The sequence below is a fragment of the Siphateles boraxobius genome, unplaced genomic scaffold (genome assembly GCF_051911475.1).
Source record: "Siphateles boraxobius isolate OS27281-9 unplaced genomic scaffold, OSU_SipBor_1 48, whole genome shotgun sequence".
In the NCBI taxonomy this organism is placed as follows: Eukaryota; Metazoa; Chordata; class Actinopteri; order Cypriniformes; family Leuciscidae; genus Siphateles; species Siphateles boraxobius.
Window position 1 is genome coordinate 12,022,501 of NW_027509119.1, and position 14,899 is coordinate 12,037,399.

Genomic DNA, 14,899 nt, shown 5'->3' on the forward strand with positions numbered 1-14,899 from the left:
AGTTTCCCTGTAGTCAATAATTGTATCCCATAAATCTCATCTTTGATCACCAAAATTACATATTTAAATGTTTTTTTTTCTTTCAGATTGATTCATAATAACACCCTTGCTTCATTTAGTATACGCAGATCTATGGATATGCTAATTAGCCCCACCTCCAGTCTCACACACACAGCTGCTCGGAGATTTACTCAGTCAACTCTAATAAACGCTGTACAAGGGTATCGCTCTTTACAACGTCGGACACATAACGGTAATTAATATGATAAGCATTTTGCTTGAATATGTTATCAAACAGCTAATAATGTGTTGCTAATGTTACACAAACCATGTTCCTGTTCATCATTTCAGTCTACCTTTTAAACATCAGCATCCTTAGAAATGCTTTGAACATCATAGAACGTCAGGCATATAGTCCATCATAATATACATCATATACATAATTCACCCACTACTATATTGCTAAAAGTACCCAATTTTTCATATCAACAGAAAAAATATTCCAGGATAACCTGGCTTCTCTTGATACTCCACTGTTCCGAGCTGTCATAGTTAATGATGTGCTAAAGCCCGCCCCCCTTGTGACGTTTTTACAAGGTAGTTTGTGATTTCAAACCGTTTTTCTTTCACTGCAGTTTTAAGGAGAAAATACTCAGCAATCATGTTGATGTTTGAATTTGCACATGACTTTTCTTAAAGCATATTAAAAACACTGCATAGACACATAAACAACATTAAAAACTTGATTTTCACCACAGGGGGACTTTAAAATAAATGTTCTGAAATAAACAGCTCGTTAAACAGAAACAAATAAAATAACCCATTAAACATGAAACTATTATACAATAATTTCCATTCAAATTGAGTCAAGAATGCTAGGGTTCTTATGGAAACCATTAAAAGGTGGCTACCAATGTGGACAACAAGGCCGCTCATAAGGATTTATAAAAGAGTTCTCTCTAGCTGGCTTTTTTTTTCTTTTTTTACTGTTTGGATGGTAATCTGGTTAATCCTGTTTTATCAAAATAAAGTATTAGAACAGATCATGCATACTTGCACATAAACACACGTTTAGCTAGTGTGTGTGTGTGTGTGTGTGTGTGTGTGTGTGTGTGTGTGTGTGTGTGTGTGTGTGTGTGTGTGTGTGTGTGTGTGTGTGTGTGTGTGTGTGTGTGTGTGTGTGTGTGTGTGTGTGAGAGATCTGGCATATGTGATTACAACGTTAAGGTGGTTGTCTTTCCTCTGTCCTTCCCGTGTCCTCATAAACCAAAACATACTGAACAATGTTTTTATTTTTATAACTCATTATTTGTATATTAACTGTATTTTGTGTAATTACAATTTAAAATAACTGTTTTATATTTGAATATAGTATTAATGTATTTTATCCCCTGTGATACATACTGAATTTTCAGTCGTCAGTGTCACATGATCCTTCAGAAATCATCCTAATATTATCCTAATTGCTGCTCAACAAACATTTCTTATTTTTATTAATGCTGAAAACAGTTGTGCTGCTTCGTTGTGTGGAAACTGATACTGATACACTGATACATTCAGGATTCTTTGATGAACTGAAGGTTTAAAAGATAAGCATTTATTTGAAATACAAACACAGAGGTTTTGTGAGATTTCTCTTCTAAGTTGTTGTTTGTCCTTAAACTTTAGTTAAGTAAACCTCACATACACATTAACAAATTACTGTATGAATGTTGTTTCATAAACAGATTTATGTGATTAATGATGTGACATGTCAGTGTGTGTCTCACTGTTTGAATTCATTGCTGAATTCTCTTTTATAACTCACTGTTTTATTCATTTAGAGTACTCCTTCCACACACACACACACACACACACACACACACACACACACACACACACACACACACACACACACACACACACACACACACACACACACACACACACACACACACACACACACACACACACACACACACACACACACTATAAACTGAGTTTTTCTGTTTCTCCACAGGACTCTGCTGAATGATTTTTGTGTTTAGTCGTTTGCACACTATACGAATCCTGAGAAAAATCTGAGGCAAATTTTGGGAATCTTGCTTGAGTCTGACACTGTCAATCGTGACAAAGATGTGTATCATAGAGTCTGACAGTCTGATGTCACACAATGTGACAAGCAACAATCATAAAGGACAAGCAAAAATCACACAGTTTGCACCATTGTAACACAAGAACGGATGCTTATGGTTTCTTTTATCCTCAGGTTGTTCTGGAAAAGAAGAAAAAGTCTAATCATTATTTTATTGCTCTGATATTCTCTCTTTGTCTCTGTTTTTTCTCCTCCATGCCTAAAAATAGAGGTGGAACAGAAAGGTAAAGACGTGTTTCTTTCACCCCGTATAGCATCTCTATGTCGGTTCCATCGCAACATGTTTAACATTTTCTCAAGTAAACCATCATACATTTATTCATTACTAGAGAGATTATTTTTGACACTGGCTCTAAGTTACAGTGATATTTAAAAGTCAAACACACTGTGTGTTTGGTAATATTATATGTTATTGGAGGAAATGTTATGTATGTGGCGGAGATGGTGCTTTGATGGGCTCATGTTTTCTCGTAAAGTCAGTTCATGTGTGTTATAATGCTCTTCTTCTGGTGCTGCTGAAAACATAGAAAAAAAACAACAACCTTGTGTCATCATGTGACATTCATATTTTACAAAGCATTTTATTGGATGAAAATTAGTGCAACCTGATGCCATGAATTAATGTTTGTGTTTTTAAAGAAGAGATTTTTTTTAATTTGTTTGTTTGTTTTGTTTGCACTAGCAATTATATCTATATACAAACAAATAATGAAAAAATTCAAAGCTGCATTTATCAGGCATGCACAAACTCAATTAGGCAGACAGCATCAACCCTGCAAACACATGCAAATGAGCTAACACTTGAAATGATAGTAAATAGTAATAAAACAAACTAACACCCTAATATACATAACTGAATAGAAATTAGAAATGATCAGCAAGTTTATTTCATTAAATATTTATTTAGCTAAAAAAAAATCATAAAATGCTTTCAAGGGACCTCCGGGGATACTAGAGATGACTCGTTTTTAAAACCATTTAAAAGCAATTTAAATGAACAGTCCAAGGGAACTGATTCATTAATATTAAAATGAATCCGACTTCTCAATGTGACTTGAGAGAGAGAGAGGTTTCATTATTGCTTCAGATCGCGATAATGTGCGAAATCCATTGAAAAAAAGTATTATTACTGGAAAAGCTAAAAAAAAAGACGTATATACTGTTTTGAAAAGTGCTGCACAACAAAACATTGATGTTTATACTCAGTATAAAAATACCGATAAAGATAAAAACAGTTCAATCAGGTAAAAAAGAGAAAACACAAGAAAAGTAGTTTGAAATGATAATTTTGTTTACAAGCAGAGAACAATCAATACATTTTTGTTTAAACAAGTTGTGACCTTTATGTCCATTTTGTAAACCTTAATCGTAATCACATTAAGATTGCGCATCAAAGCACACTCACTGATATGCAGGTTTGCTGATTATGCAATAATGCAAGACAGAGAATTTCTTAAAAAACATGCATGTTTAAATGCTTTTAATTCTTGATTAGTGTCATCCTGAATCTATGACAAAACGTATAATTTAGCTTCAAATACGGCAGCATTTGTTGTTGAATTTGCCTCGGCATTCAAACAGGCTTCACGCGTACGTTGAGTTTGTCTGTTCAGGCCTATACATATTATGTATCCTTTTTCATCTGCCAGGTAATTAGATCTTATAGCATCAGTGTATTGGCTAAGTGCTCGCAAACCCCCGTTAGCACTTTAACAGTAATGATATTCATAATCTAATTCCCATTTAAAACATCCAGTGAAGCCCAATCAATAACCCAGCCAATGAGCTGTCAGCTTTTTAAATGACATCATTATGATGATAGTGCTGCTAACCTTCAGGGTGACACCATCAGATTAGAAACAGAACATAAGAACTGCTATCTCTCTCTCTCTCTCACACACACACACACACGCACGCACGCACGCACGCACGCACGCACGCACACACACACACACACACACACACACACACACACACACACACACACACACACACACTTACAGGTTTCCAGATGTGTAGATCTCAGGCAGTTTTGCATTTGGTCTGATTCAGTGTTTCACAACTGGTTCTGCTTCAGGACTCAAAATCAAGTGCCAAAATAAAAATAAAAACTTTTTTCTAAAGAAATCATTCACATTAAAGGCACACTATGTAAGATTTTTAGATCAAAATATCCAAAAACCACTAGAACAATGTTATATATTTTGTTGATTTGTGTACTTACATTATCCCAAATGTTTCTAAGAATGTTTAAATCCAGAGAAATAAGCAGTTTTAACCAGGACACGGTCCCTTGCGTCGCCTGTCAATGACATCATACCCTCGTTACCCTCGATTTCCTTTTTATTCTGTAGAAACCATGGAAATACCAAAGACACTTTATTATATTATGTATTTTATTACAGACGTGAGCAACTGTTTGGATACATTCATCGACAGAAAAATAATCGTTGTTATACAGCTCAACACAGTTAATCTTTTTGTTTAAATCTCATTTTCTTGATTTACCGCGAGTACCATATTTATATGTATATTAACAAGTGTCTCATATTGCAGCCGCCAATCGGACGTACAGAGTAGCATTATAACAACTTTCATCACACTCAAATGTATCTAATATGATGCATCTAAACAGCGCTGCGTTTTTTGCAATAAACGACGGACATGGCATCTGAGGACTAATTCTCATTTTTTTCTCAAATGTTTTGCTTTGTTCACAGATTCTTTTTTACGTACTAGAACACGTATGCACATGCACACTCTTCAAAAACGGCGCTTTAAATCTCTTGACAAACTAAAAGACGTACGGTACATGACAATGTATATATTCTAAATAAAAGAAATAGATTATACTGAGTGTCAGCTTGCTTATTTTGCTCAAGATAAAGATTTATTAATACCACATGTCATGCAAACAAAAAACTATGCTTGTAACCACCGGTCGAGAGCTGTCGTTCCAACCACACAACTTTGCGATGGTGTTTGCGAATGTTCATTGGAACTATGGTTTCGGGAAACACTGATTCGTTGAACTGTTGATAACGACAGGACTTGTGACCATAGTTGGCTATCGATGCTGTATAGTTCATTAGGTCAGGGACTGTAATGGGCGGCTGGTCTGAGATCAGAGGTTCAGGATAGATTGACATGACGTGGAGACGAGAGATGAGCAGCAGAGATGAGCATTAAAACACTGAGCGACTCGGTTGATGGTGTATGTTCCTCTTGTCCTACACCTCCTTTCTTCTTCTCTTCCTCCTCATCTCTTTCTGATGTTTTCCTCTAGCCTACTCTACCTGTATTCATATTAAAAGCAATAGTTCACCAAATAATAAAGCCTCTTTTTACTCCCCAAATGATTTTTCTTCCGTGAAACTCATTTTTGCAGAATATGCATATTGTACTTTCCCATAAAATGCAAGCACTGAGGGTTATCCAGCTCCAAAAACAACAAAACATCATACAAGGGGTCCATATGAATTGTACACATTATTGTACACAAGCCAAACAGAAGCTTAGCATAAGTAACAAACTGATATTTAAGTGTCTCACCAGTTACTGCCGACTTAAATTTCACTCGAAGCTGTCGTTTGACTTCAGAAGACATAGCCGTCATACTTTGTAATTTTTTAAGCTTTACTGATAAGGCCACTGTGAATTGGGGCTTGCGTGGTTACTCGTTTGTTAGTGACTAGTCATCCAGTAAGGCAGTCAACTAGATGGTCAGTGTTTACTTCAATATGCCATGCAGTTTCAACAGTCTCTGTTGTTTCTGGCATGTCCAAAGCTGCAAACTACAAAAAAAATAAAAATAATAATAATAATAATAATATAGAAAAAGTACAAATTTAAATAGATACGTACATTTAAAGATACATTTAGTTATGCAAATTTCCACAATATACTAAAGCTTGTTTTTATAAACAATAAATGCAGTGGGGGAAGAAACGTTATTATGGAATGTTTGCTGGAAAAATATGACAAAAATACTTATGAATATATATTATATACTTTTTTTGCAGTAGTTGCAGACCTAAAAGACTAATAAGTAGAAATCATAAAAAAATAATCTGACAGATGTATCTAAACATCATTAAAACAAGATAAACTTACTAAAGCAAGATTTCAAGATATTAAAACTTGTTTTCAGAGAATGTATTTTAAATTCCTTTATCTATCTTGCCTCACTGTCATTTTTTTTACATCAATCAAAAAACAATTACAATGGGGAAAGAAAAAAACTTAATTCAAAGTACATCTTGCAAAATTTTGTAAAGTTAATGTTAATTTGCTGAAAAACAAATGGCAAAAAATTCATTGTTTAAGATTTTGTTTTGCAAGACTGACAGACCTAAACAATAAATATAAATAATAAATTATATTATGAAAAATAAAAAATCTAAAAATAATTTAAACAAGATAAATTCACTGAAGTATTTACTAAAATTTCACAAGAAATTCAATTTTAAACTTGTTTTTGTTTAATATAATTTGTAATAATTTATTTGTCTTACCTCTCTGCTGTAATGGTTTAAACTAAAAACAAATTATTATGAGAAAATTAATTGGATTCAAGATATATTTTCTGAAGACATGTCTTAGAATCTTGCAGTTTTACAAAGTTCATTTAAGAATTTTCTAACATTTAGCGGGAAAATATGACAATAAGACACAAATACTGATATATTTTGATCCAGTCGTTTCAGACCTAATAGACTTGTTAACCAATTGTGCAAATACTACTATGTTTCATTCCATAATATGAAAAAAAGAAGTGTGAACATTCTGTAAAAAACATCTCTTTAAGCGTTCCACTGATTAATAAAGACCCTGCAGTTTTAAAAAGACATTTTCAGTGAGTTAATTCAAACGGACTGTTTATTTTTGGCTGAACTATTCCTTGACAACCTGTTCTTCACCCATTCAGAATCCTAGGTCTTGCGCTCCTGCAGCCCATCTGGAGCAGCGTCTGTCGCTTTTACACTTTCTAGAAAAACTTAAATCTGTCTACTTAAAACTCTGGTCAGCATCAATAGAGTGATGTGATGTTGATAACCGTGGGGCTTCACTTTAAATCCAGGTTTAAGGTACAGCGCTATCTCACGAGCAATTCGTACGAATTTGTACGAGTGATTAAAAAGTGGCTAATTCGTATGAATTTGTACGACCTCACTCGTACGAATTTGTACGATTTGTCTAAACCCACATGATGGGTAAGTTTAGGGGCGGGGTCAGGGGTAGGTCATTCGTACAAATTCATACGAATTGGCCAACTCGTAAAATATGTACGATTTAACACAAATCGTACTAATTCGTACGAGTGAGGTCATATGAATTCGTACGAATAAGCCACCTCGTAAAATTCGTACGAATTGCCGTGAGATCGGGCTGGACTAGAGCACTTGTTTTCTGATATAGCCGTTCACTGTATATCACTGTAATCCTCTAGATGGACAATCAGAGAGTTGTGTGTGTGTTTTTCAGTGCTGCACGGTTTGTTGTGTTGCATGTGTGGTAGGTTTCAGATACGATACAGGTTTTAGCAGCCTTATAATGGGGCTGACGCTAGAGCTGAACGACCCACTTCATTAACCTTTATAATACCCGTGTAAGCGCTCAGCGCTGTATCATTTTCTCGCTCAGAGATGCTCAGACTTCTTAGTGGAGCTGATGGACTCAATCACAGACGCAAACGAAGGTTTATTTTTCACAATAACAAGGAACAAAATTAGGTTTCCTCAACTATGGCCAATTTTGGCCCTTTAGACGTTTGGGAAATAAAATTCTTAACACAAAAAAAGTTACTTACTGTACTTAAGTATATTTGCACTTTTCTTGCATAATTTGGTTAAAAAAGGTAATAGCTTACTTTAGATAAAGCTTTAGTTGGGAATTAATGTTTATAATAATAATAATTAAAAATAATTAATTATGACTTCTCTGCACACAAATAATTTTCACACCATAAATGTTGGAAAGAAATGGTTTATTTTACTCAATTTATTATATTTTTAAATATATTTTCAATCTTATTGCATAATTTGACAAAACATTTAAGAAGTAGGCTAATTTTAAATAAAGATTTATTAGAGAATAAATTATAAGTTTATACATTAAATGTTATATTACCTTTTTAATTATATTTTCACTCTTTTTGGATATTTTGGTAAAACTATATACTAAGCAACTTTAGATAAAGCTTTATCAGGGAATAAATTATTATAATAATTACAAGAAATTATAAATTATCTTCACAAATCATTTTCATTCAATAAATATTACACAGGTTCTCGGTTTTGTTTAAATCTTATATATTTTAATTACATGTTCACTCTGCTTGCATAATTTGGTATAAAAAATTTAAAAAGAAACTTTATATAAACTTTATAAAGGGAATAAATTATGTTTATAATTATAATCAAATATTTATTATCTTCATGCTATAAATATTGAAAAGGTTTATTACTTTACTATGTCTTTTTTTACTCACACATGTATTATTTTTTCATGATGAATTTTCGTAGTTTAGCTTTGAAAGTAAAGGTGAAGCAATAAAATCTGCATGAAAGGCATTTGAAGTAAAACAATGAAAACTAAAGGTAAAACATTTAACAAGTCATTTTTATTGTTTTCATAAAAATCAACCCCTGGGACATGAAAGTGCCCAGTCGTAGAAACACCCACACATGCCGAGAGCTTCCAGCTTTAGGCAGAGCGCAGTTTAGCTTTAATTTATTGACCGTTCTGAGCTTTTCTGCTATCGTAAATATCATAGATTTAGTAATGCAATCACAGACGCACACGGCCTGAACCTGCGGCTCAGTTACCGCTGTCTCTGTAGATTACACTGTCTTTGGTATCAACAGATTTGACCCCTCGCAGGAAATTAATTGGAATGAGTTTATATATTTCTAACCTAATCTGGTTAAGTGTATGGATTGCCGCAGTCAGGCCTTGGTTTTAATCAATTTCTCCAGGGCTAAAGCCCTGGAAAGAAACACAATATTTCTGTTCTGATGCTGCATGGCTGGTTAGAGCGGACCCAAATGGAGGAAAATACTCTTATTATTAGTTTTGTGCACGCAGACGCAATAAATCAAGATGACACAAATTGACAATATCTTAGCATCGGGATGGAATCCGTTCAGATTGTAATAAGAATAAGCTCATTATTATGTCTCAGTGGCCTCTGGCCCCTTTGACCAGCTGTCATTAATGAGCTCGCTCTTATTTATCAAAATTTGAAATGCCAACTTCTAGTTTAAATGAAATCTTTCTGCTTGGGCACAATCCTGCTGCTTGAGGGAGAGAGTTTAGGGGCCAACCTGCTCCGGCACACCTGTCTGGAAGATTCTAGTAACCCTGAAGACCTTGATTAGCTGCGTCAGGTGTGTTTAATTAGATCTACAATTAAACTCTCTGGGATAGTGGACCTCCAGGAGCAAGGGACCGTTTACACAACACCATTTTTAACTAAAAACGGAAATCGTCTTATGCATTTTGGCTGTTTATTAACAGGACAATGGTGTTTTGGGGGCCTGAAAATGCAAACTTTTGAAAACAGGTTTCAAGGTGTAAGTTCATCATCGTCATGTAAACTACAAAAATCGAGTTTGTGAAACAAAGTGACATTGACAAGTATGGTTTGGCATGCAGAAAACAGCACTTTTAATAGTTTCCATGGGTCTGTGTGAATGGGTATCATTTTCGTTAGACAACGTTAAAAGAAAAAAAATGGTAAGGGAAAGAAACTTTCTAGTTTTTACTAGTTCACCAAGAAAGGAAAATCATTCAAAAATGAATTTCTTGCATCCTGTGGAACAAAAAGAAGAAATTATGAAGAATGATCACACAGCTCTAATACACTGTAAAAAAACAAAAAAAACATTTTCAACTTAAAAAATGTTTGTGCTCCCTTAAAATGTTAAGTTTAGTCAAATTGAAATCTGTACTAACTGACAACTTGGATCTTTGAGTTGATTTAATTTAAAATTTTAAGGCAGCACGAACACTCATTTATTTTAGTTGAAACAACCATTTTTTTTAGAGTGTATAGTCATTAAGGGTGGCAAGCTTAAAAAATAACAGAAAAAAAACATAAAATATCACAAAATATCGTCAATATGAGGCTGTATTGCAAGTCTTCATACAACAGCTTTTCATTCATTACTTGCAATTATTACTTAAAGTTTGCATTGTATATAGAAAGAAGTCGTATCTGCTAGCCAAGGCTCCCTTTACTTGATCAGAAATACAGTAAAAACAGATTTTTTTTTTTTACAATTTTAAATAATTGTTATATGTTTAATTTTAATTATAATACGTTATCTTCTCATAGAACATTTTACATATTTCAATGGTTTATTTTACACAATTTAGTTCATATGTTATACTTTGTATTTAAAATATATTCTCACCCTTCTTGCATAATTTGGTTAAAAAAAGATAAAGCTTTATTAGAGAATAAATTATGAATTATCTCCAACCAATAAATATTGAAATTGAATATTTTACTCTTTTTATTAATATGTATTATTTATTGACACATTTATTGTATACTTATGGTATTTTAAAAAATATATATATATAGGCTATAGTTTAGCATTTAAAAATTAAAAGGGCAAAGCAATAAAATTTACATAAAATACATTTGTAAGACCGTTTTAGCGTGATTTTTATCGTTTTACTAAAAATCAACCCCTGGGATATATTAGCAGAATCTAAATTTAACTAAAAAGCATGTTACAAATTCAAATTCAAATAGCAACAACTATGATACTGCTCTCTTGAAAGTCTATAACCCATAATTGTTATTTTAACATTAGACAGTCAGTCAAACATCTTAAAGTTTCTTGGCTAGAATAAGATCAAATAATACAATGTAGCAGATGTAATGTGTCACACTGTGAGAGTACCAGTCATTATCTAGTGAAAGTGATATGGCACAATCTTGTCGAGCAGAAATACAAGAGAGTATCGGCGGTTTATGAGAGCTGCGTTTATGCTTAAGAACTGTGAAGGATTGTCATTCTCGTAACTTGGCATAATCTGTTTATCGGGTTCCTTTTATATAATGTAATGGATCATTGAAAGCAGCCCAAATGTGTCTACTTAACAACACATTTCTAACTTATCATGCCATTGTGTACATGTCAGTGTGATGTTATCCATCTTATCCATCCAGATAAATGAAAATGGTCATGAAGTGAAGAGGCTTGATGCGTTCAAACCCACGCTCACTTGTCTTTCTCTCTCTGTTTGTTTATAGTTTTCTTGTGCCCAGGGCTCTTGCGTGGCGTTTATCAGAGCGAGCATCTGTTTGAATCGGACCACCAGTCGGGAGCTTGGTGTAAAGACCCACTTCAGGCCTCGGATAAGATCTATTACATGCCCTGGACGCCGTATCGCACAGACACACTGACCGAATACTCCAGCAAAGAGGACTTCGTTGCAGGCCGACCCACGACCACCTACAAACTTCCCCATCGGGTGGACGGCACCGGGTTTGTCGTCTACGACGGTGCGCTGTTCTTCAACAAGGAGCGCACGCGGAATATCGTCAAGTTTGATCTGCGCACTCGCATCAAGAGCGGCGAGGCCATCATTGCCAGCGCAAACTACCACGATACGTCTCCATACCGTTGGGGCGGCAAGTCGGATATCGATTTGGCAGTGGATGAGAACGGACTTTGGGTGATTTATGCCACGGAACAGAACAACGGACGGATTGTGATCAGCCAGCTGAACCCGTACACTCTGCGGGTGGAGGGAACATGGGATACGGCCTACGACAAACGCTCCGCTTCCAACGCTTTCATGATCTGTGGAATCTTGTACGTGGTCAAGAGCGTCTATGAAGACGACGATAGCGAATCCACTGGGAATAAAATCGACTACATCTACAACACAGAGCTGAGCAAAGATGGCTATCTGGACATCTTTTTCCCAAACTCGTACCAGTACATCGCCGCTGTGGATTATAATCCCAGAGATAATCTGCTTTATGTGTGGAATAACTACCACGTGGTCAAATATTCCCTGGATTTTGGAGTACTGGACAACAGGCTAGGTAAGAGCTGGAACGTTTGCATGAATTTTTGTAATTTATTTTGAAACTCTTTTTCTAGGAATGAATTGTAAAAAAATAAAAATAAAATAACCAGAAAGACCATATGGAATCAATGTCCCAGACAGCAAAATAGTGTCGGCCGAGATCCGGCACACATGGATTCCACACGGCTCAGATGTGGGCCGGATCTGGGCCCGTGTTGTGGCTTGTAGTTCAATTATTATGTTCAACTTGCTAGCGTACTCCTAGAAGTTGACAAATTCATGGTCCTCACAGCTTTAATGTGAACAAAATGTTATAAAACCCTTCCATGTATATAAAGGAATAAAACCCTTTCATACATGTATATGTTCTGCCCCAACTTTCTGTTTCTACAGGAAATGTGCCAGAGCAGGAGAAAAACACTGCACTCATCAGTGTTTTAATGGGGCCTTTAAAGGAAATTAAGCCTATTTTTAGGACAAAGATTGTTTTGCATTGTGACATTTCATTTCCATTATGTAAAAACTTAAAAACTAATGAGAAGGAATTACATTTTTACATATTTGTTCAAATCTAGAGTAGATATAAAGTAAATTGTAAAATATTTATTCAGTACGTCATATTATTTGTTGTTACTTTCTTAATTTATACTGTATTTAAATTAAAATGTAACTATATTACAATAATTTTATCATAGGATCAACATCTTTGGGAATGTACTCATATAGTTTAAATGTAGCATGATGTCACAATGCAAAACAATAAATGCAATTATTTTCCTTATGCAAAATATGATACTTAATTTCTTTTGATTTTAGGGTGAAAAATAGGACATGTTTTCATGAGATTCACTCCTCACTGACATGTTAGTGAACCATTTTAAGGGCTACAGTTGGAAACATTGCGTTTGATTTAGTTAAATGAGTTGTTTAGTGTCTGTGGGCGGCACACAGAAAGAATAAGCTTCAATGGTGTTTGCTTGAGGAATTGGTTAGACCAGAAAGTTTGGAATGTCCTCTTTAATTGGAAAGCATCTAGTGAAGTTAGTGGAGGGGAAGTTCATGGCTTCTTACTGAAAGTCAGAATGTAGTCGCCTGGGCTTGCGGTGATTACAGAGCGAATGGTACTCAATGTATGACATTCCTTTCGCCATTTAATTAAAAGCTTTTTTTTTAAAAAAAAAAAGAAAACTTTCAAAAAACGTCTTCACTAAGACCGTGGGAAACACATTGACTTCTCCACAGTAATATGCAGAAGATGCATTAGGTCGTCACTAAAGGAAAACAAGTCAAATTGCTTACAATTCTAATTGCATTCCACCCTTCTTCTTTTTTTTTTTGTCACCCTCCTTTTCAGCCAAAGTATCTTAATTGCCACCACATTTTTTTATTTTTTTTTATTTTACAAATATTTTAGAGTTTTAAAATCAAATGAAGTTTTTAAATTAAGTTTGGGGTCAGTGAAAAAAAGGGGTTGAAAAATAAATACTTTTATTGAGCAAGAAAGCATTAAATTGATCAAAAGTGACAATGAAGACATTTTATAATGTTCTAAAAATATTTTATATACATAATTATATATATATATATATATATATATATATATATATATATATATATATATATATATATATAGGAACAGCATTTATTGTGAGAAATAGTAGTAGTGATATTGTCTTAGCCAGTAATCTCTAACAAGAAGATTATTTTCTTAATGAAAGCCTTCATTTTAAGTGACAGACAAGACATGGTCAAAGTCACAATTATGTTTCCCTGACGACAGCAGAGGTTTGGAGGGCATGTATTGAATTTTATGTCCTTGTTGCATTTGATCTGTATGCCAAAATATTGGACACAGTTGAATGAAAGTGTTTTTGACAGTGAGGAAGCTGCTGCGGCCACATCACATTTACACTCTTAGCCTGTCATGAACCGTCATCACTCAAGCTTCTGCTCTTTACTGACTGCTTTCAGAATGAGATTGTCTTCACGTCCTTGTTTTATCATACCTTTACACGTGCTACTTGATATTTTTATAATATTAGACAGCATATAGATTATATTGTACATAATTCATCAGTAGTATTAAAATCTAAATTAGTTGTCATTGCCTTTAGTGGTGAACTGTCATCTTCTACTGTCAGTTTTCTGTAGAGCAACAGTTTGATATGGAAGCTTTGTTCTACCATGGAGTAATACAAATAAATAAAAAAAGGTAATTGCTATAAAAATATATATAAAAAAGTTTATATCTCACAATTTGGACTTCATAACCCACATTTGTGAGTTTAATTGTGAGTTTATACACTCCCAATTTAAAAAAAAGAATTTTTTTCTTACATATCTGTTTATAGCTCACAATTTTGAAAAAAAATGATTTTATTGAATTGCTTTTTTTTTCATGATTGAGAGATTATACCTTGCAATTTTGCCTTTTTGTCCCCTTAAAATTGTGAAATATAGGCTACAGAATTCTGAGATAGAGACTCAAAATTGAGGGGGATAAATCAGAATTGTGAGATAAAAAGTTGCAATTACCATATTTATTTTTTATTCGATGGTGGAAATAAGCTTTCATTGCTTTATTCTTGCTTACCAAGGTTAGAAACTGTTTACTTTTGAATAATAACACATTCAGTTGAATGGCACAGACATGCTTGCAGTGCATTTGAACCCTTGCATAGATTATGTTGTGTGTGTGGCTGTGGTGTGTGT

The 14,899-nt window shown here is 34.2% G+C and overlaps 1 protein-coding gene across 24 annotated transcripts in view; it reads left to right on the top strand.

Annotated features, from left to right (window-relative positions):
* LOC143710812 (adhesion G protein-coupled receptor L3) overlaps window positions 1-14,899 on the top strand; it is a 347,776-nt gene that overhangs the window by 211,893 nt on the left and 120,984 nt on the right. For 16 of the 24 annotated variants that reach the window (XM_077202032.1, XM_077202015.1, XM_077202025.1 and 13 more), the window contains 2 exons: window positions 2,344-2,358; window positions 11,403-12,203. In XM_077202032.1, the coding sequence (XP_077058147.1) occupies window positions 2,344-2,358; window positions 11,403-12,203 (816 nt within the window). The remainder of the gene's footprint in view (window positions 1-2,343; window positions 2,359-11,402; window positions 12,204-14,899) is intronic. The other 8 variants (XM_077202018.1, XM_077202036.1, XM_077202034.1 and 5 more) reach the window with 1 other exon arrangement.